General features: G+C 40.8%; 1 protein-coding gene across 1 annotated transcript in view; it reads left to right on the forward strand.

Annotated features, from left to right (window-relative positions):
- Positions 1-10451: 10451 nt before the first annotated feature.
- LOC101577372 (olfactory receptor 50-like) overlaps positions 10452-24271 on the forward strand; it is a 105517-nt gene continuing 91697 nt past the window's right edge. Inside the window, exon 1 of the mRNA XM_023701586.1 lies at positions 10452-10820. Within this exon, the coding sequence (XP_023557354.1) occupies positions 10754-10820 (67 nt within the window). The 5' untranslated portion in view covers positions 10452-10753. The remainder of the gene's footprint in view (positions 10821-24271) is intronic.

The raw sequence follows: 24271 nt of genomic DNA on the forward strand, positions 1-24271 counted from the left end.
GGTTCCTGTGCTTTGCTAAGCTTGTTCTAAGTAGGTGCTTTAGACCACTGAACCATCTCACCAGCCCCTGAAGTCCTCTTTAATGAGTGTCTTTATGAGTTGTGGTAAATACAGCGACTACCGCTGCCGAGTGCCATCCAGCAGAAATGAAGGCTTGTAAAAACATTACAGCGTGTGTCCATGGACCGTATTCGCTGTGTGTGGTACTGCAAGTGCTGACTCTTACCCTGTCAAAACGACTGTGACAGGTCAATGTTTCTAATTGATTCAGGAGGTTGTGGTAGTCACAACAGGGCAGCCAAAGACCCTCAGGAAAGAGGACTTCCGGAGCAGCTTCAGAGAGGTAAGTGTATCTGAAGGAGAGGGAATATTCAGATGGGGCTGAATGGCAAGGTATCTTTTACTGTGATAATAATTAAAACAAACAAACAAACAAAAAAAAACCCCAAAATGTATGCCGTATTTTTGATCACACTTCATATATAGTAGACAGATGCTTCTATAAATGCCCAATAAAGGAGCACCTAGGAGCAGGGGACTGAGGTAGGATAACTGTGAGGAGCATGGAGAAGACTTTTGGCTGTGACAGTCAAGTTGGCTGGGGGTAGAGGAGCATGCAGAGAGTGAGGAGGTGTTGCTGGAATTAGAACAGTTTTTCCATCGTATCCATTCTTGTCTATCAGCCTGGATGGTATTTCTCCAAGGGTCTCTGTGGGTTTTGGTTCTGAAATCCCCCCTAATCATGTGGATCTTCTCATCCCCATCAGCATTCTGGTCCCAGCCATTGTTTCTCCCTTTGATTATTGTAGTATCATTTGGATGCTGTGCTTGGTGTTTTGTATTCCATTCTCTGCGCTGCAGATACTTTTTTCTTCTCTTTAAAAAACAACCAGCTTTGGCCAGCTATGGTGGTGCATGCTCGTAATCCAAGCACCTGGGAGGCTGAGGCTGGAGGATCTCTGTGAGTCTGAGGTCAGCCTGGGCTACAAAATGAGTTTAAGACCAGCCTGAACTGTAGAGTGAAACCCTGTCTCAAAGAGACAACAAACAAACAAGAACCAACTAGCTTTACTGAAATACAATTCATCTATCATACCATGAACTTATTTGGAGTATAGAATCTATAAGTTCTGGGTGTGTTCACAGTGTTGTGCAATACGTGCACCACAATTGATTTTAAATCATTTTGTAATAACACAGAAGGAGACTCTGTAACCATTAAGAGTTCACTCTTCATCCGCAGCCCTCAATCCTCTGTCCTCTGCCTTCTGGCTTCAGACGTTCACCTGTCCACTGTGTCTCTCTATGTTAGTATATTTGGGACACACATATTAAAAATGTTCTTCCTGTCTAACTAATTATGTGTCCTTTGATCATTCTCCCTCCTGCCCTTAACCACCCAGTCCTCTAGTAAGCATCATTTTACTCCTGGCTTCCATGAAGTCAACTTTTAAAGTTAATTTTACGTATGAATTATTTGTCTTTCTGTGCCTGGCTTATTTCACTTAACACAACCCAGACTCACCCATGTTGCTAAAAATAGCAGGATTTGCCTCTGTTTTTAAAAAAATAGTGCAAATAATATATATATATATATATATATATATATATATACAATATATATATTGTCTTTTTCTTTGTCTATTGAGAGATACTTAGGTTGGTTTTATGTCTTGGGTATTGTGAAGAATGCAGGTATCACTTTAATCTGCTGGTTTCTTTTTTCTTTTTTGGTACTGGGACTCAACTTGGGACCTTGCGCTTGTCCAGAAGGCACTATGCTGCTGAGCTACATCCCTGGCCCATGTCCGTCCTTCCTTCCTTCCTTCCTTCCTTCCTTCCTTCCTTCCTTCCTTCCTTCCTTCCTTCCTTCCTTCTTTTCTTCTTCCTCCCTCCCTCCTTTCTTTTCTTTTCTTTTTTCTTTTTGATTTCTATCTACTAGTAGAATTGCTGGATTGTACGGTAGTTCTACTTTTCATATTTTGAGGAACTTCCATACTGTTTTCCATAGTGGCTATAGTATTTTACATTCGTACCAACAATGTGTAAGAGTTCCGTTTCCTCTACATCCTTTTCAACACTCATCTTTTGTCTTTTGAGAATAGCCGTTTTAGCAGGCAGGAGGTAGCAACTCACTGTGGTTTTGATGACTAGTGATGATGAAAATTCTTTCATACACCTGCTAACAATTTGTCTATCCTTGGAAAAATGTATGTTGAAGTGTTTTTAGTCCATTTAAAAATAGGACCTTAAGAAATTGGTCTGTTTTCCTTTATAGTTGCTTGTGAGGTCCCCTATACTTAGATATTAACCCCTTGTCACACATACAGTTTGCAAATATTTTCTCCAAATGTAGAGAGAAGGTTGTCTTTTTACTGTTGATGCTTATTTTACCTTGCAGGTTTTAAATTTTATATTATCCCAGTTGTCTATTTTTGCTTTTATTGTCTGTGCTTTTGACGTCTTATCTAAAATCCTTGTCAAGGTTAATGGCCTGAATGTTCCTGCATGTTTTCTTCTAGATTTTCATACGTCTTTTTCTTTTAGTTCTGTTTCATGTCACATTGAAAAATCTTTGGTTTTTAGATTTAAATTTTATTTTATTTGAAAGGGTAAAAACAAAAACAAAAGCGAACAAGAATTTATATTTAAGTGTCTAGTCCATTTTGAGGTGACTTCAGCATATGGTGAGTTTCTGGCCATCCCATATGAATACCCAGTTTGCCAGCACAACATATGGAAGAGGCTATCCTCGCCCACTGCTCTAGACATTTTGGCCAGACATCAGTTGGTCCTTAGTGTGCGGATTTATTTCTGGAATCTGTTTCATTAGTTTTTTTGTGTGTGCTAATTCTATAATGTTCTGGTTCCTATAGCTTTATAGTATGTTTTGAATTCAGATGGTGTGATGCCTCCAGATTTGTTTTTTATTCAAGATTGCTTTGGCTGTTTGGGATCATTTGTGGTACTATGCAGATTTTTTTTTTTTTTTGGAATTGGGGATTGAACTCAGGCCCTTGCGCTTGCCAAGGTAGTGCTTTGTCCAGTGAGCCATCTCCCCGGCACTACACAGATTTTAAGGTTTGTTTTTCCATTTCCATGAGGAATATCATTGGCATTTATTTTTTTATGTATTTAGTATGGGGTCTACAGGGTCTCACTACACAGATCAGACTTGCAGCGATCCTCCTGTTTTCAGCCTTCCAGGCACTGGGATTACAGGCATGCTCCACCACGCCCAGTCTCAGTCGCTGTTTCAACGCGCCCTGGGGGCTGGGCCAGCACAGCAGGCTGGGGATCAAACCCGGTCCCTGCATCTGCCTAAGCAGGCGCTTTAATCCACTGAGCTGTCTGGCCGGCTTATCATCGATATTCTGATAGAGATTGCATCGAATCTGTAGATTGCTTTAGGTAATATGGACATTTAAAACTGATATTAATTATTCTAATTCATGAACATGAGATATCTTTCTACTTTGTATTTTTCAGTTTCTTTAATCAATGTTTTATAGTTTTCATGGTTGAGATTTTTTATTCCCTTGGTTAGATTTATGAATAGGTATCTTATTGTTTTGCAGCTATTATAAAATGAGAGTTTTTTCCTTGATTTCTGTTTCACATAGTTTGCTATTGTTCCACAGTGTTGCTATTGATTTCTGTATGTTGGTTTTAGTATCTTGCAACTTTATTAATTATCTTTATTGGCTCCAATAGTTTTTGTATGTGAAGTCCTCAAGGTTTCTATGTGTATGATCATGTTGTCTAAAAGTAAAAATAATTTAATTTTTTCATTTCCAGTGTGGATTTCTTTCATTTCTTTTCCTCATGTAGTTTGTTTCAGTGTTGGAAGCATATGTACATTTAAAATCATTATATCTTCTTGCTGAATTGACCCTGTTATTGCCATATAATGGTATGTCGACTTACAGTTCACAGGTTAAGCGCCATTTTATCCAATACAAGTATAGCGAGTTCTTTTCCCTTCTGATTTCTATTTTCATGTTTCATAGGTGGTGAGCATCTTTCAGGCAGTATGTAGTTGAGCCTTTTTTATTCCTTTGCTGACTCTGTGCATTTTTCATTTAAGAATTTAGTCTATTCTTATTCAAGGTAATTATTGGTTGGTAATTTTGTTGTTTTCTAGTTGTTCTGTAGAGCCTATCTTGCTCTCCTACTATCTTCCTTTGCTCTTCAGTGATCCTTCGATTCCTTGCATTTTATTTTGGTGCCTCTCTTATCACTTTCTGTTGTTGTTACTGTGATGCTTAAAAAAACATTATAGTAAATACAGGTTATCTTAAATTGATAACAACTTACATTTGTTTGCATTAAAAAAAACCCACAGGGTCAGCGAGATAGCTCAGAGGACTAAGTGCCTGCTTAGGTAAGTGCAGGGGCTGGGGTTGGATCCCGGGCATCACATACCGCACCAGCCTGGTCCTGCCCCGCCCATGGGCGCGATGAGTCCAGGTGTGGGGATGTGCACCTGTAATCCCAGTGCTGGGGAGGCTAAAAACAGTAGGATCACTATGAATTTGAGCTGTGTATTGAGACCCTGCACACACACACACACACACACACACACACACACACACACACACACCCAAAACACTAAAAACTAAAAAAACCCCACATTTTAACTTTTGTCTTAAATTTTTAATATTTTCTTTCTCTTAAAATTTATGTATTTGGTACAGGGTCTTATTATGCAGCTCAGACTTGTAGTGATCCTCTTGTTTTCAGCCTCCCAGGCACTAGGATTATAGGCGTATGCCACTGTGCCCAATTTCAGTGGCCAGCTTGGTGGGCCCAAGGTGGGGCAGGCACAGCATGAGGTCCTGGGGATGTAACCTGGGTCCTTGCTCTTGCCAGGCAGGCACTGAGTCCACTGAGCTATCTCCCCAGTCCTGCATCTTTTATTTCACAATTTGCATCTTTTGTATAAATTGTTGTACTTATGATTTTTAAATAACTTTGTCTTTTAATCTTTGAAGATATAAATGGTGTACATATGCAAATATAGTATAGGAACATTCTGAATTTGATCTCTTGCTTACTTTTACCAGTGAGCTTTGTATCTTGAAATGTTTTCATACTATTCATTAGTATCCTCTACTATCAGCTTGAAGAACATCTTTAGCATTTCTTGGAAGCCAGGTCTGATGTTCATGTTTGTACCCTCTCAGTTTCTGTTTGTCTAGGAAGTCTATCTTTCCTTAATTTATGAAAATATCTTTGTCAAATGCAGTATTATCTTAATTGGCTGGGTTTTTTTTTCCTTGAAAACTTTAAATACATTGTCATGATTTATCTTAGCTTATAAGGTTTTCCCATGAGGAGTCTGATTTTAGGTGTATTAGAACTCTCATATATTATTTGCTTCTCTCTCGCTGATTTTGAGATTCACTTTTTCTGATGTTTGAGATTCTGGTTATAATATGTCTTGGGATAGTTTTACTTAGATTGAATCTGATTGGTAGCTTTTTACTTTCTTGCACCTGGAATATGTCTTTCTCCTGGTTTAGAAATTTTCTGCTATCTTTCTTTGAATAAACTTTCTACCCCTTTGTCTTCTTTAATGCCATCATTCTTAAAATTTGTTTCTTTGACGTTGTCCCATAAATCTCATGAGCTTTCTTATTCCTTTTCTCCTCTGACTATATATTTTCAAATAGCCTGTCTTACATCTCAGTGACTCTTGTTTTTCTGGTTGACCTATTGCACTGTTGGTGTTCTCTGTTGCTCTTTTCATTTTATCCATTGTAACCTTTATTGTAATTCCTGGACAGAATTTCTGAGTGCTTTTTTCTGTTAAGTTATTCTACTATATTTCTGAATTATTTGTCTCTTCTTGATGTTCACTGAATTATTTCATAACATCCATTTTGGAATCTTTGGCAGGCATATCATATAACTACCTGTCTTCAGCTTCAATTATCCGTACCTTGTTTAGTTCGTTTCACATCCTATTTCCCTGTCTGTTCTTAATCTTTGGGGATTGCACACTGATGATTATATATTGATAATTTAAGTATTTATTCTAGTCTTTGTAGTCTGTTTTTGTCTGTTTGTTCTTCTACAGTAGACCCACCTGGAAATTCTGAGCAGACTAATCTGTCACGATCCTTAAACCCATTACTGCCATTGCCTCTTCAGTGGTAGAGGATGACTTAGTCCCAGTACAGCCAATAAAGTCCAGATAAGAGTCCCATGAGGGGCTGACCTATAATGAGGATCTGCATCAGTGTTCTCAAACAGCTGGGCCTTATTACCTGGTATGAAGACGGATGAGTCTTCCTCTAGGAAGGGCTCCTGTTGGAAGACTGGATGGGTCTCTGTCTTGGTCATGTCATTCTTGTCCACAGTTGTGGAACAGAGATGGAACTGAGATGCACAGATTTCTGGGACAATATTTGAGACAAGTTTTTTTTGGGGGGTCTGTCTTCAGGATCATGGGAAATGTGTCTCCAAGTGAACTCCTGGGTGAAAAAAATTGCTCTTAGACTTCACTGGAGAAGGACTGGAGTCAATTTATGGGCACTCTTGAAGAATTTACAATGTAATCAAGGTCAGGGCTTCAGTCATCAGAAATCACGATGGGCATGCCCTCCTCCAGATTTCTTCTGGGCAGTCTGCTCCAGTGCATAGGTAAGAGAGGCCAAGACTGAAACCCATGGACACTTGAGTATCTGCTAAAAGAGATAATCAAGTCTGTCACAGAGGCTCAGGTTGTTGTGTCTCCTGGTAGGACCTCCACTGGGTAGAAATGCTCTCAGATTACAGCTCCGAGGGGCTACACTCGAGCGTCAGGCTAATTCTAAATCTGCTGTGGGTCTGACGTTGGCAATCCCAACATGGCAGCCCAGGCAAAATTTCCAGTACTTTCCTTTGCAGGCAGGACTATTCACAGGCCACAACTGAGAGGACTAGAACAGACACTGAAGTCCCTTCCTAGACTTATGATGGGAGGAGGCCAGCAGGCTCATCTGAGTCCATCTCCCAGAAGCCATCTGCACAGATGAAACAGCACGGGGATATAGTAGAGTGGGGTTGGGGGCTAGACAGGCTACCTTCAGGATCTTCTGACAGGAGTGTAGCAGAGAGGAGCAAGCCTGTTCTAGTAGCTCAGGCTGGTACCTCATCCCAGCAGCTTTCTGCACTATCAGAACAGTGGCCTGCCTGTGGCACAGAGGGGATGGAGCTGAGATAGGAGCTCTTCTGGAACTGCTGAGAGTTGGATGCTTGCAAGCCTGTAGGCACCCGCCCCCATAGTGACCCAGAATGGTGTGTATGCTTTTTTAAAAAATTAATTTTATTGAGAAACAAATAGCAAGGAGAGTTTCAAAACCAATTAGTGGGACAGTTTCAATAATTGATACATTGCATATTGTTGTCTTCCTAGTAGTTATTCATAGTATAAGATACAGACATGATATCCTGTCCACAAACACTACTAGTACAAATCTTTCTATTCATTGAATTAAGAGAAAGTAGCTGTATATCTATCCTAACTATTTTGAATAAACAGATACAAAATGGTCTTTCACTTATATCCCCTTTTTTTGTTTAGTTTTGTCAGAAATGGATAATTTGTGACCTTGCAAAAACTGCACTCTAAAAATAAAACACAAACAAACAAACAAACAAACAAACAAAAAACACACAAAAAACTGCACTCTGCTGGGATCATAGCAGCGAGGGACTGGGCTTAGTTACAGGGCCATTTTCAGGTATTCTGCTGAACCAGTTTTGGTGAGCAGAAGAGGTTGTCTGCTGAGGCATAGGTCTGCCCAGTTGTTCCTGGATCCCTTGCCCCATAGATTTGGTTGTATACTTAAGGCCAGAATGGGGCTGTAGCAAGCCCTTTGGGGAATAAGGCCACTTCCATATTTCAACTTAGGAGCACAATTTGGTCTTGTTAGAACAGTTAAGTTAAGCTTGCCTCTTGGGTGCAGGTTGTACTCATGAAATGACTGGTAAGATCTTGGTCTCCACTGGATTTTCACAACCTCCTACCTGAATCGGAAGGCTATTACCTAGAAGTGTTTGTGTGTAGACAGATTTAGAGGTCTGTGTTGGAGGATGTTAGCAGCTTCCCTCCTTTGAGGCCATTTTTCTGATACCACCCCCCACAGTGATGACTTAAAATATGCATTTGATCATCTAACTGACTGGATTAAAGTTGTGTTGGTTCTCTAGGGTTTTACCTTTACCCCGAGTGGTTTAAAACAGTAGAAATTCACTCTCCGACAGTTCTGAAGACTATCAATCCATAATGTAGGTAACAGCTGGATTTATTTCTCCTGGAGACATGAAGAATAAAAAAATCTCTTCCTTATCTCTTTCCTGTCTTCCAGTGGCTGTGGGTACTCCTTGGCTTGCAGATATATCTCTTCAACGTGTACCTTCACAGGGCCACCGTCCCTCTTTTTGTCTGTGTTTGCAAGTGACACTCTTCTATCTGTGTCTGTGTCTAACTTTTCCTTTCTTTGTAGGGATGTTGGTCTACAGTCAGCTTTAATTTCCTACGACCTCAATTTACAAAGATGTCTAATCTACAAAGACCCTGTATCCAAATAAGGTCGTATTTCGAAGTGCTAGTGGGCAAGAAGTTTTTTGGGGGGATATTACTCAATCTAGTAAAATGCTGTCTTCCCTTTCAGGAATATTTGTTGTGTCTCTATTTTGTTTCAGGAATTCCAAAATGATTTGATGCCTTCCCACTGCCTACAGTAAGCACTAATTAGCTCTTCTCCCTGCCTACATTCCCCTGGGGCTCTGTCCAGTTTCTTTGTTCATCAGGTTCTTTCTGCATTTGTTCAGGGTGGCCTCATTCTGGGTGTTTCTCCTGCCTCTCTTTTATCCTTTATCTAAGCTCAGCCATCACTTTTTTGATTGAGTTCCTTTGTCACGTGCTTACATAGAATTCTGCTCCTTTTCTTTCTAGCTTAATGCAACCAAGAATTATTCATTTGTTAGTATGATGAATATTTGTCTGCACTTTGACATAATCATAGAGTCCTTCTTTTCCTTCACCTCACTATGATGTCCCTGGAGCTTAGAATATAATGTCTGGCATCTTGCGGTTGCTTAGTAAATATTTGTTGAACAAAATGAAACCACACCTGACGGTGAAGCTGAGGCGCCAAAGCCAGAATTGGACACTAATATGAAGGTGGTGATAGGGCAGTGTTTCCCTAACTTGCCTATCTGGATGGACTTTTGGTCTGGGATCCTTGACAAGGTAGTTGGTGAGGCTTTGCTCTGGTTACATGTTTACCTGAGCTTCAACATAGTCCGGAAGCTGCCCTTGTTCTTTCATTTTCCCTCATTTCCCATGCCCAACCTATAATCCTATAATCACATCCTGGAAATTTGGTCTCTACAAAGCTTTCCAGTCCATCAAGCTCTCTCTGAGTCAGCTATTGCTGCCTTTACAGAGCAGATCAAGTTCTCTAAAACACAAATACAAACAAGCCTTTGTATTAGCTTGTGATGGTTGTCATAAAGAAGTACCATGAACTGAGTGGCTTAAAAAATAGACATTTGTTTTCTTACGGTGAAAGTCTGAAACTGAGGGGGTTGAAGAAGTTGGTTCCATCTGAGGCTGGGAGGGAAGTCCTCTGTTCTGGGCCGCTCTTTGGCTTGTACCTTCCCTTGGAACGTGCGCCTATGTCCAATTTTTTTCTTTTTATAAAGATTGAAAATGTTGTGTTGGATTAGGAGCCATCCTAATGGCTTTATTTTAATTCAACTACTCTTGGAAAAGCTTTTTCACCAAATAAGGGTACATTCTGAGGTATTAGGGGTTGGGACCCAAACATATCCTTTACTCAGAGACACAGTTCAATCCATAACCTCTGCTTTTGGGCCATGTGAACCTCTGCACGGTTCTGTAGTCTAGAGAACATCTGCAGGCTGTTCTGTAACCTCTGCATCACCTGCAGCCTAAAGGTCGAACTCTTTTCTGTGGCTTGCTGGGCTCTTCCTGATGCCAGTCCTGCTGGACTATGAAGCTTCATTGCTTGCCTTTCCCCCTGTCCTCTTGTATTCTGTAATCCAATTATAAAGTATTGCTTCTTTTTGCCTGAAGGACTCCTTATTCTATCTGCCTGAAATTGCCTGTTCCTCCTGTCTGCTAACCCTGGTGACTGGTTTTCACCCTCGGGCTCAGATTAGATACCACATTCTCTCAGAAGCCTGCTCTGACGTTCTGCCATCAATTCTGGATTAGGCGTCCTCTCTCATGCATGATACAGAACTGAATCTTAGTACTTACAGCTCTGTCTTCTCTACTAGACTGTGCGCTGCCCAAGGATGAAGCCTACATCTGGTTCCTTGTTACACCACCCAATTTGGCTGGCTTCCTGGAACACAGCAGTCCCCTGATAAATATTTTCAGAATGAAAGAATGCCTGGATGGTCATGTAGGATTCTGAACAGATGTGAAGGAGAAATGCAGTGGTTCTCGAACCACTGTCTGAAGAGCAGCCCTCGTTCTATTTCCTTCAGTGTGGCTGGAGACAGACCATGAGGAGCATCAAGAGCCCTCTGTCTTTGATGGTGTCTCTTGCTTTCTTACTGACTACATTTTAATGTCGACTCCTGGGAGCTCTGAGTTGGAAAAGCTCTTGGAGATCACGGAAGTAAGAAATTGAAAAATGATGGGAAGCAGGACTTTAATTATTATGACTTTCATGGTCAGAGTCAAGACTGGAACTGAGGGCTCTTGGCTTCTTTTTAAAAAGAGACCATGCTACAGGAGGCCAGGACAAAGGCTCTGACCCTCTTTCTAAGTACATGGCCCTGCCCTTCAACAGGTAAGCGGTCTAAGGCCAGTTATGTAGTGTCCCTGTGGTGCAGCTTCTCCTTCTATGAAGGGGGGATAATAGGAGTACCTATGTCAGAGAGGTATGTCAGGAAGACTTTCTGAGCAAAAGTTTGGAAGAATCCCAACACCCAGCAGGTGGTTGGAAGCCCCAGATCCCAACATTAGCTATTTATTTTGTGAGGCAGACGGAAATCTTTTAAAGTAGCCTGTCATAGTTCAGTTGTGGAAATCTGCCTGGCACGCACTTAGGTCAACCAAACACACAAAAGGCAGAGCTTAGTCATAGTGGCCACCCACCCCTTTCTGTACACACAGATAGTTGTTAGTTTCATTTCATGATTTTGGACAATAACACATGGATAAGCTTTTTCTGATTCACTGATGCTTTATCAAAACACTTAAAATGTTTTAGACAATGCTTGCTTCATAGATACTTTGGAGACAACTGTTGTTGAATGACTGGTAATGAGGAAGGCATAACTCATAGGTGTGGATCCTAAGTGTGGACCACTTAGTCATGGTTGCTTTCTGTATCCAGATGTTTTCTCTAATGCAATTTCTACAGAAGCAGAAACCTTTTCCACACCACCTCTGAGGATTTATTCAGAATCCATACTTCAACAAAAGCCTCCAGTCTCCTGGCATTTCCCTTCACCTACTGCCGTGAGCAGAACAAGGTGAACGGGAGGAAAGTCAGACACCAGTCAACAGGGCGACGGGTTTTCCTGACAGCATTTCAGCTTTTGCTCTCGTTCCCTACTGCTGGCACCAGCGTGCCTCTTCATTTCAGAAGACAGAGTTAGGCTGAGCTGTGTCTTCACAAGGACTGCTCTGGTCCAAAGACCTCCCTCAGGCTCTAATGTTCATCTTTCCTCAGGCCTCGCTGGAGCCCTTTGTGCTTTGAGGAACCAGAATGTTGTTCTGTGGAAAGCTCTTGAGACTTCTCCAGGTTTAGAAAGCAGAGCAAGTACAGCCCCAGGGGCTTGGAGAATGTCAGTCCTTCTCCTGATGCTTTTTTGCCGTAAGATAAAGTAGAATGATGTCCTCACCAAATGCAAGTACCACACTCTTGGACATCTCAGCCCTGGAATCATGAGCCAAAATGAATTATTTTCCTTTATAAATTATCTGGTCTCAGGTATTTTGTTATAGCAACAAAAGCAGATGAAGTCAGCCTTAAGCATTGCAGTAGAACTGTAGTGGATTTGTTTATCGTTTGCTCTTTTTCCTGTATCCACAATCATTTCACACTGGAATGTAAATGGTCATGAGAAACAAACCAGACTTGCTCAGCCCGGGCACTGCACGCATCTGGATCCCTTTGGCATTTACGCCACAGCGGTCAAATGACCCTCTCCAGGAGGCACTTCTAGCTCTTATTTTTCTGTGCTTCTGCTTCTCATCAATTATTAACCAGGAGGACACCCCAGAAACAGCATACTGCATGCTGTATGTTTTCTTCATACACTACATCTGCATGAAGATACAGCATACTGATTCACTACATAGAAAAATCCTAATTCATCATAGATCTGGTATACTCCTATGTGTCTTTTGGATTATTTGGAAGAAAGGAGGAACTCTTTTTTTTTTTTTTTTTTTTTTTTTTTTGGCTGCCTTAAGGGTGGGTCTGGTGTGGCATGTAGTGCTAAGGACTGAACTGCAGTCCCTTGCCCCTGACTGATTTTGCTCAAGAAGGCGCTTTAGACAACTGAGCTAACCCGGCAACCTTAACTTGGAAGAAATGAAATGAAATGAAAATTCAAATCATCAGTTTTTTTGAGCTGAAGAAAAACTTAGAGTCTAGTTACTCATCCATTTACCTACAACTTTTGCCACATATTCTGTAGGCATTTAAAAATAATTATTTTAATGTATTTATTCATTAACAAATAACATATTTATGACACACAATGTAATGTTTCGATGCTTGTATACACTGTGGAATGATCGAATCAGGCTAATTAATATCAGCTCAATATTTGTCATTTAAAAATAATTCCCCTCCTCATCTTTTTTTTTTTTCATTTGTTTTTGAGGCAGGATGTTGCTATGCAGCCCAGGCTGTCCTTGAGCTTGTGATTCTCCTGTCGCTGTCTCTCAGTGCTTCGATTACATGGGTGCCACCATGCCTGGCTAAGAAACAATTCTTTAGATACTTTGAAATATACAGTACATTCTTAGCAGGTGTAGTTATCACACTGTGCACGAGGTCACCAGGACCTGTCCCTGCCTGCTTACCGTCGTTTGACCAATATCGCTGCTTTCCTAGTCCACATCACCACGCCCAGACGCAGCCCTGATAACCTTTACTGTACTCTCTGCTTTTACAAGTTTGGGTTTGTTAGATTCTACAGATAGGCAAGATCGTGTGGCATTTGTTTTTCTGTGCATGTATTATTTCACTTAGCATATGTTTATTCATGTTGTTGCAACTGGCAGAATTTCCTGCTTTAAAAAAATGTTAGTGTAAGTTTCCTGCAGACAGTAGCTGCTGTTGCTATTATTAATTAATGTCAGGATTTATTGAGTATTTGTATACTAAGACAGCATGGAACTCTTTAAAAGCATTACCTCGTTTGGTTTTATCCCCCACTCACTTTATTAAGATGGAGATAAGCAGGGACTCAATATTTGTTGAAGGGATGTATATAAAATAGATGAAATAAACAAAATTCTCCCAAAAAACAGAAACAAGGGGCCTGTTGGTTAGCTCAGTTGTTTATGTGCCTGCTTATGCAAATGCAGTCAGGCGCAGGATACTGTGGTTCTTTCTACCAGACCCGCCCTTAAGGTGGCCTGAGCCAGTCCCCGCCCCAGCAAAAAAAGAAATTCTTCTCAGAAACAAAAGGCCAGGTATATTGGGGCATGCACGTAATCCTGCACCCTGGAAACTGAGGCAAAAATATCACTGAAAGTTTGAAGCCAGCCTGAACTATGTAGAGAGACCCTGTCTCAACAAAGAAATTGTGAATGTAGTAACTTTTCCATAACATATGATACAGAAAAACATCTTAAAATTTGGTGCTCATGTGGCCATCTATCATCCAATGAGTTGAAATTCCTTTCCAATATTTACAATGAACTGTGATTGTATTCTTTTATAAGATTTATTCCACTTCTTTAGTTGAAGTATCCTCTCGGCCTTTTTCTCCTTCACTTGTATTTTTACAAGCATCAACAGAGACATTTGGTAGCACATTTACTTTCTTGGAGTTAAATTCATCTATTTCTCTGGCTAATTAATATCCATGAATACTATATGAGGTGAAAGTTTTGAGTTGACGTCTCAAAATATCTTTTTAGTCTAGAAACCATTTTATGCCTATGCTTCATTTTCATTTATTTCTACAATTCAGTTCATATGGTTCAGTAGGCCCTTCAAAATTTTGTTTGTTAGAAATTTAATTCTCAAATTCATATGTTGATGGTATTTGGAGGTATGTCTTCGGGGATTGGTTTGGGCTCGTTGAAGTCCTGGGGTAAGGTCCCTGCGGTGGGGTTAGTAGCCTTATGAGGAGAAGGATGATCAGAGGGAAATACATGATGTTCTCTGCCGGGTATTACACGGCGAGGAAGGCCTCACTATATGCCACTGCCATGAGCTTAGATTTTCTAGCTCGAGGGATAAAAGTCTGTTCTTTACAAATGTACCAATCTGTGGTTTTCTATGATAGGAACAGTCTGGAAATCTTTATTTTACCACATGCGTGTGTCAGAAAGAACACAGCAGTTATTATTACTATTATTTTACTGGATTTGGTACAGGGACTCACTGTGCAGCTCAGACTTATAGTGATCCTCCTGTTTTCAACCTCCCCAGAGCTGGGATTACAAGCATGCACCACCATACCTAGTCACAGTGGCCGGCTCAGGGCTCCTGGGGTCGGTGGGTCGTGTAGTGCCAGAGATTGAACACCCGGTCACTGTGCTTGCCTAAGCAGGCACTTAGTCCACTGAGCTACCTTGCCAGCCCCCACATTGGTTATTATAACCATGCCAATGTCCTTAACCTTCCCAACAGAAGAACTATTTCTTTTTTGTACATCACTCATTTCCCATAACTGGAGTAATAACTAGAGGTCATTGCTCAGTGAGTTCTTTTTTTTTTTTTTTTTTTGTGGTACCCAGGATTGAACTCAGGACCCTGCCCTTGCCAGGCAAGTGCTTATTCTACTGAGCTATCTCACTGGCCTCAGTGAGTTCTAAGTTCTCTCTGATGCTGGGGTATAACTACATTACCCACTAAGGGATGTTTCACATTAACTCGGGCTCCAGATGTTATTGTTGAGCACTTTCATCTCTCTCCCATGGGGTGAATCCAGGCTTGTTCCTTAATGTATTGGAGCTCTGCCAGCTGTATCACAGAGAGCCAAAGTCCCTTTCTACTGTGACTCTGTGGCCCTCAATAGCAGTAAATACCATGCTCACCAGTCATCTTGCCATATGCCATAGTTGAGACCAACTTAAGTGTCACAGAGTGCCTCTTCTTGCCTAAGCTTGCCCCACAACTGGGCATTGCTGCTTAAATTCGATTGCTGATACCAGTTGGATATCCTTGCTTCCAAAATGGCAACTGTTCCTTCTTCAAAGGGTGCATGTTTTTTTCACCCTGAGTTACTGAGAGGCAATTTGCTGAGTCAGTTTAGTAAAATGCATAATCCGTCCAAATACTGCTGCATCATATTTTGGGGCCGGATACCAAATCCAGCCAGTTTCCTGGAAGACATCTCCCTCTAGTGATTATTCAGACCACAATGACGAGCCTTGAGCAAAGTCACTTCTACTCGGCTCATCATACTTAAACGAGTTCCCAGCCTCTAAGTACCACTTAGTACAATGGACCAGTGTTGGCTGTGCGGTCACAGTGCGGCTGCCTTGCTCATTTAGGCTGCAGGGATGATTCAAGGAAATGGTGTACACCAAAATGTCCCACGTTTCTTAAAAGAATTTTCCCAAGTGTCACAGTTCTACTATCCCGAAGTTTTTGTATAATTGTTTTTCAAAGTGCTAGGGAGAAACCCTCACTGACTTGTTACAGCTGTGTCACCACTATTCCTTTCTGGGACATTGTTGTGCTGCTTTGAGCACTTCTCTGTGTAGTTTTGCAAGATACTGATTTCTACTATGTTAAAAGAGCAAACTAGACTTTAGCATACCAGAAAGACAAGAGCAACGAGGCTCCTTTTTTTTAACCAGGTACTTGCTTTGACATCAGGGTGTCTCCTGATTTATAGAAGCAAAACGTAGCAGCTGTTAGCTGTCAGCCACAGCATATGTAGGGAGGGTCTAAGAAGAGTCTTCTCAGCACTACAGAGAATCAGAAGCACAAGAAGCCTAATGATGCAATGTGAACAGAGCAGTATCCCAACCTACTATGAGGCAACTCGTCAAGGAGCCCTGACGTCTTCCCTCCAAGCCTCCGACTACGGTGTCAGGCAGCTGTAGTGTGGCTTTAGTCCAAGTCTCCTTATCAGGGAGAAAGGAATCCAGAGGTATCTTATATTGCCCACGCCTTAGGCCACTAGTGAAAGAAATAGCTAAGAGCATTTTTTTGCGATGAGACTTCTTCTTAAGAAAGAAAACTCCTTTTCAAGTCATTATTTCTCTTTATAGAACCTCTTTCCATGCACCAGTTTCTCCGTGTTTTTTTATTTTTTATTTTTGTTTTTGGTGGAACCGGGGATTGAACTCAGGCTCTTGTGCTGTGTTTTTTATTTACTGCCTGTAAATGGCCCCTAAAAACCCACTCAAGGCACCTGTGCCTAGGCATAGTCATAATTGGCTAAGCTACACTGCCCCCTACAGGCATGTAGCAGGATTGGGGTTTCCTGTACATTGATTCTCTGTATACAGAAGCAAAGGTGTAATTTTGCCACATGAAGTGAAGATACTGTGGTGGATGGACAACTGGTGACCAACTTGTCACACCCAGCTGAACTGAACCAGCATGGTGCTGGGTGTGGGAGGCCCACCTGAGGATTGTCGCTGGCAGCATAAGAGGCTGCTGGGAGCTGGTAAAAGCTGCTGGGAAGCTGTTAAGGAGCTGCTGGTTCTTTTGGACTATTCTGCTGAAGGACCTTGTCAGGCTGGCTTTCCTGGCGATCTTGGCTGTTCTCATGGGAGGAGGAGCTTGGGCCCTTGTCGCTGAGATCAGCTATGGTTCACTTTGGGGGAGCTCTGGTCCGCGGCTTGAGGATTGCTTCTCGGTTCCAGAGCAGACGATGGTGCACTGTACAGCCTCATGGACATGCTTGTCACATGGCTTCCCTGATGGGAGCTCGGCTTTCCTCCTCATCAGAAAAGCTCAGGGCCTCACTGTTGCCGAGGATGGCTGTGGTACTTTTGGGGGATCTCTGGTGCTTACCTTGAGCGTTGCTTCCTGGTTCAGGTACAAAACCCCCAGTCTGCTGGCACAGATCCTTCATCCCGCTGGCACAGACTTTCTAGCTTCCACTGCCGACCTCTGGGCCTTTCCATCTTTCTCTGTGAAACAGGCCTGCATGAGCTATTGTTTTCAGCTGGACACACGCAGGACCTTTTGTGGGCTCCAGGCCCTCAGCTGGATTCTTTGGTCTTTATGTGTGGACAGATTTCTTGCACTCTCTTTTTGTATATGATTCTTTGGGTGATTATTATAAATAATCCTTTTATTTTGTGTATCGGGGATTGAACTAAGGACCTTGCGCTTTCCAGGCAAATGCTTATTCTACTGAGCCATTTCCCCGGCCCCATAAATAATCTTATAAAATATGTGTCCTGTATTGTATTGTTCCCCTTGCAAAACTCCAAACTACGACTAGTACTATATGGCCCATTATTCCTTTAGGAACATACAGTCATATTCAGAGGACTTTAGAGTTTCGAGCAGCAATGTCTCCTGTCAGCATGTACAAACATTTCTGGACTCAAGCCTACTGGACTCACAAAGTTCAGACAGTTCCTGAAATGAAGATAATGTCTGAGACAATGGATAACATCCTTGCCCCTCTCATTTCCACCTTTGCATCCCCTCAAGTTTCCAAAGTGATAACTTTGGAAACATTTGCCTGGTAGTAGCAAGTATTGTGCATCAAGGCCAAGGAGTCTCTAAAACTTTGGCTTATCATCTCCAGGTCATTTAACCTTCTTTAAAGACTGAAGTTTAATTTATGTGTAGTAAAATGACTTGAATGTTAAGTAGGCCTTGCTCACCCACAGGGGACGCAATCCAAGACTCCTCGTGGATACCCTATATTATTGACGGTGCTGACTCTGCATGTATTTTTCCTACTCACACATATCTACAAGAACCAGAGTTTCTTTGCTTTTCCTTTTTCTCTTTCAGTACTTGGGATTGAACTCAGGACCTTGCACTTGCCAGGCCGGCACTTAGGCCACTGAGCTAGCTCCCCAGCCCATACGTACCCAAAAGAAAGCTGAGAACTTTCACCTGTCCATTTAAGGGCAGCTTCTTCCAGATTCTCACTAGCCTATTCCGGTTGCCAGCGCCACTACTCTTTGGGACCTTCATTAAGTAAAATAAAGGTTACTTGAAAACAAGCATTGCGACACCACAGCGGTCAATCTGATATCCAAGAGAGCTACTATGTGACTAATGCGTGGGAAGTGTATACAAGTGTGGATATGCTGGACAGAGAGATGATTCATGTGTTGGACAGGACAGAGCAGGACAGCATGAGATTTCATCACACTTCTCAGTGTGGTATGCGATTTCAAACTTACAAGTTGCTTATTTCTGGAAATTTCCATGTAATGTTTTCAACTCATGGTTGGCTGTGTGTAACGGAAACCACAGAAAGTGAAAACTTAGTAGTAGTCCCTTACTCTTGGGGGCTACATTCCAAGACTTTCAATGGATGCCTGAAACAACAGAGTGCCGAATCCGCCCTTCATCATCTCTCCTACATATTCCTTTGTGCTTCTTTTGCGTTTTTAGGAATGTAGTTTCTCCTGGGCATTTTCCGCCAGAGGAGCCTGATTTTTATCACAACGGAAGTCCTCCTCTGGATAGTATCCTTTCTCTTTAATCAGCTTCAACTTGTGCAAAAGGTGGCAATAGCTTCTTCATTGGCAGATGGAACCTGTTTAGTAATTTTTCTATTTTTGAGTCCAAGTCTTGCCTGTGTCAGTTGTGTGGTGTCACTTTCTTCAGGGGACCCTCTTGTGGCAGTGTTTTAATAGGAACAATGCTTTCTTAGAGCAACATATTACTGCTGGTTGAAACACAGTTTTGGTTCACGTCATCTACTCACAAATTTAATACATTTTCTATCTTAGCATTTGTCACCACGTTGGTCATATGTTTGTAATTTGGGGCAATAACACAACTAACATTAATTTCTTTTTCGTCTTGGCTGATTCCTCTTTTATTTTTTTATTTTTTCCATAAATTTATTGAGAAACAAATAGCAATGAGACAGTTTCAAACCAAATTGGTAGCACAGTTTCAGTAATTAACACATTGTATACATTCTTCCAAGTGGTTAATTGCTGTACAAGATGCAGACATGATATCCTATTTACAAACACCATTATAACAAATCACTCTATTCATTAAGAGAATGGAACTATATATCTATGCTTGCCATTTGAATACACAGATACAAAATGGACATTCATCTACATCCCCTTTTTGTTGTTAGGTTCCATTATTTGAATATTATAGGTGTGTAGACTCAGCAAAATATTCTAAAAGAGTCCAGTAGCCCATAATAGTATTGGGTCTTCTGCTTGACTGACAATGTCAGAAATTGTTGACCTGAGTCCCCTACAGCTCAACATAACAGCATGGTTTTACTTCTTATATTTCGTTTTTATACTTTTCTGCTGGATGGTTAAGACCAAGGTAAAGCAGGACCTATGCAACAAGAGTTGTAGCTTTTGGGTCTGATAAGGTCAGTGAAATCCCCTCAGGATTTATCCTGAGATCATGTAGAACCTTTGTCAGTGTCAGCCATGTGGATGAATCACAACCATTGCTTGGCCAATGTGCTCTCTGTGTCCTTTTCTTTTCCCCACAATTTCATGAAGACTTTTTTCCCCTGTAAATTTCAGCAACCCCAGCATCTGTTTTTTTTTTAATGGAGTCAAGAATTTTACTTTTTTCACTTTAAGGAAGCACTTTCCAGCCTTATTTTTGCACCCCATATTCACATTGCCAGCAACACTGCTCTTCAATTTTGAAGCATTGCTAAGCAAAGTAAGAGTTACCTGAATACAGCCTAGAACCTCATAACAGTCAGTCTGATAGCTGCTGTGGCTACTTAGTGACATCAGAAAGTACCATAGAGGTTTGGGTAAAGAGGCAGCGAGGTGATTTGTATTTCAAGCAGAATGGAGCAGGACAGCAGGTTTCATGGCAGTCCCAGAATACCATAATACCATGCAACTTAACACTTATGAGTTGCTTATTTCTGGAAATTTCCATTAAATACTTTAAACTATAGTTGATTGAAATCATGGAAAGTAAAGCTGTGCGTAAAGGAAGATCATTGTATTTCCTTTTATTAAGTGTAAGTTTTTTTCCCCACTCACCCTTAAAGTTTCTTTTTTTTTTGTATTTTATCTATTTAATCATCCCATTGCCTTATTCCAGAAAGAATCCAAGGTGATGAGTCATTTTTATAAGCACAGTTTCTCTCTTAATTGATGCCCAATGGTTTCAGCCACTGCTTACTAAAGACCCTTAAAGTTTCAATTGTGTGCCTTTGCTTAAGGATTTGTGATACATCAATTGTCCTATATAGTGATTGTTAATATTTCCACCTTTTCACTTACTTGGTTCTGTCTTTTGATGAGTGGAGGATTTAAACTTTGATGAAATCCAATTTAATAATTTTTATTTTATGTTTTTGTTTCCTGATCAATAAATCTTCACTCACTTTTAGTTTGCAAGTACATTACTGTTTTTTTCAATTCAATAAACTTTATGGTAAGCCTTTGTACCCTAACATTTATGTCTGTGAGCCACTTTTTAAAAAAGTATTCATTTATTTATTTTTATTTTATTGAGAAACAAATAGCAATGAGACAGTTTCAAAATAGATTAGTAGGACAGTTTCAATAAGTAATACATTGCATATTGTTGTCTTCGTAGTGGTTATTCATTGTACAAGATGCAGATATGATATCCTGTCCAAACACTATTAGTGCAAAAAAAAAGGTATCTAGTTCAAGGTCTACAGGGTCTCACTACATAGATCAGACTTGTAGTAATCCTCCTGTTTTCAGTCTCCCAAGTGCTGGGATTACAGGTGCATGCCACCATGCCCAGTCTCAAGCACCCTGTCAGTGCGCCCTGGAGGCAGGGCTGGGACCGGCACAGAGATCAAACCCCGGTCCCTGTGCCTGCCTAAGCAGACATGTTAGTCCACTGAGCTATCTGACTGGCCCTTTGTGAGCCACTTTGATGGTACATATTTCAGGTGAGGATTTATTTGTTTCCTATGCGCATGCCCAGTTGTGCCAGTATGACATATTAAAAGTGTCTTCCTCATTAAATCACAAGGGCACCTTTGCTAAAATTCAAGTGATCGCCTGTATGTGTATCTAATTCTGGCTTCTTTATTGTTCCCTGGACCTATTTATAGATTCTTACACAACTGTCATATTGTTTTATTACCTTCACTTTGCCGGAAGACTTGAATCTCGTAACATACGTATTTCAACTTAATGATTTCGCTTCAAAATTGTCTTCACCATTCTAGGTAGTTTTCATTTACACTTAATTTTAAAACTGACTTACCAAATTTTATAGACAGCGTGCTTGAATTCTCTCTTTTAAATCTAGAATAGTCTAAGACTGGAAGAAAAGTTACAAGCATATTACAAGAATTTCCCAGATACCCTCACCAAGTTTCTCCAACTCCCCTGATACTAAAGGATTCAACCCAGAACCTGTATACTGAGCTACATTCCCAGCTCTTTATGTTTTTAAACTTTTAAAACAAAGTCTATCTAAATTGCCAAGCTGCTCCAGTTGGCCTTGAATTTGGGATTCTTCTGCGTCTCAGAATGCTGAGATTACAGGTGTGCACCATCATGCCTGGTGTACTCTACTAACATTTTACATTACCATGACTCTTTGTAACAAGGAACCGATAATAGCACACTGTTAATTAAATTTCGATAATAGCACACTGTTAATTAAATTTCAACATTTATTTGGAGTTCAACGCTTTTCCGCTAGAGGGAGCGCTAAGCTCAGGACTGCTATGAGCAGCGCCACCCAGCCTGGTGTCTTCACTTCCGGCAGCGGGTTGGAATCAGCTAGGGAAGACTCGGAAACACCGGGAATGTGCAGGAAAGCCAGCCCGGGCTTCGAGCCTGCAAAACTCATGGACTGTACTTTCTTGAGTGTGACGTTCCTGGGTAACTTCTGGTGTGCTGGGGCTTCCTTTGGCCAGAAGGTAGCACAGCCTCAGGGACCCAAATGCTTTTTGCTGAGTTCCCTACTCTGCTGGCTGTTTCTGAGTCCCGCCTTTGCCGGCAGGTGAGACTGAGTGGGCCTCCAGGGCAAGGTCCCAGATGGCCCAGGAAGCTGGCTGCCCGCCATCAGGTCTTTTTGCAAAGCGTGGGAATCATCAGTGCTGAGAAGTCTCCACCTGCGCTGCCGCGGGGAGGGGCAATAGAAAGGGATCCATTCCTGTTAGAATTTTATCACAGTTTGTCTGGTTTGTAGTCCAAAGAGTGTCTCAGCATTACTTTCAAGCTCTGGGATATTCAAGGTATTATTCCTGTCTTTGGGTGGTTGCTGCTTGGATTTGTGTAGAGGCCGAGAGAGGCTGGAGAGCGATTCTGCCATGTTGTCTATGTCACTTAATAGTTTTAACTTTTTTTTTTTAAACTAAAAGTATAGCTGATTTATCTACTGCTTTTACTGTGTTAGAAAAATCTGATTTTTTTTTGAGGGTTTTTTTTGAGCTACTAGTTCCTTAAGTGTACTTTATTTTTATTTTTAAAAATTTTTTTCCATAATTTTATTGAGAGACAAATAGCAATGAGACAGTTTCAAATCAAATTGGTAGGACGGTTTCAATAATTAACACACTTATAATTAATTTCATAATTTTTTTAAATTTCATAATTAACACACTCTCTTCCTAGTGGTTATTTGCTGTACAAGATGCAGACATGATACCCTATTTACAAACACTATTGGAACAAATTCCTCTATTCATTAAGAGAATGTAACTATATATTTATCCTAACCATTTTGAATACACAGATACAAAATGGACATTCATCTGTATTCCCTTTTTTGTTTAGTTCCGTCATTTGAATATTATAGGTGTGTTAACTCAGCAAAATGTTCTCAAAGAGTCCAGTAGCCCATAATAGTATTGGGTCTTCTGCTTGACTGGCAATGTCAGAAATTGTTGACCTGAGAAAAATTTGAATTTTATTATGTACTTATTATTATCAATCTCATGCTTCTAAATATTACTAATTACCTCCTTTCCTTTCAACTTAAAGAACTCCCTTTAGAGCTTCTTTTTATTTCTTCTACCTCAGTACCACCCAAATATTTGCCTCCTTGGGCAAACTGGAGGTCTGGAGTTGCATCTTGCTTCTGTGTTTTCTCATTTTATGTTTTTTAAAAATTTGTCTTCTGCATTGATGTTTGTAAATTGCTTATGATAGGTAGCTTTGTTACTAGTACCATACCTCCTTAGGAAATGATTGCTTTTCAGAAATGTCTTCTATGTATAGATGTATACATGTCGAGATGCATACATGTCTTCTATAGCAGGCTGTTGGCTGGTGAGCCTCTCCCGAGATCCTGCCTCCTTGATTTGTTAGGCGCTAGAGGTTAGTGTCTGCTTGGCCTGGCACTCTGGTTCTAGACTATATGGTGTGACTTATGACTCCCAGGCAAGTTTGGTATTGGCCTAGAAAGATGAACCACTGCTATGCTACTTTGGCTGACATAGCATGACTGATGGTGACAATGACAACAGGCACCGTGTAGAAAGCGACAAATTGATAACTATTAATCTACAGGTACAAGCTTTGTAGCTATATAACAAAATGTAAAACCAAGCAGAAAATTACATTCAGTAAAATTCCACTTAATAGAGTAGTTTTATTTTCAGGAGAGAGAATTTAAAAGGAGTAAGGGGGGGAATAGAAAAATAAAAGAGGAGAAAGCAGTTGGAAGCCAGGCTGAAGGGCAAAGGAAGAGCACTGAAGCTTTCAGAAACTTGTAAAGAAGATAGGAGAGCAAGAAAGAAGGATAAAAACAAAAACAAGATCAAAGCAAAACAACAACAAAAAAACCCCCTAAAACCAATTTTCACGCTCACACAAACACAGACCATCAAGAAAAAAAAAAAAAGAATGAAACAACAATATCAACATCCCCCCTCCTCCCTGGAAAAGAAAGTTCTCTGTGATTTTAAGCTCGTGCTTATTTTCTGGTGTCTACGTTTTTGTGGT

Source organism: Octodon degus, unplaced genomic scaffold (genome assembly GCF_000260255.1).
Source record: "Octodon degus isolate 3935 unplaced genomic scaffold, OctDeg1.0 scaffold00137, whole genome shotgun sequence".
Classification (NCBI taxonomy): domain Eukaryota; kingdom Metazoa; phylum Chordata; class Mammalia; order Rodentia; family Octodontidae; genus Octodon; species Octodon degus.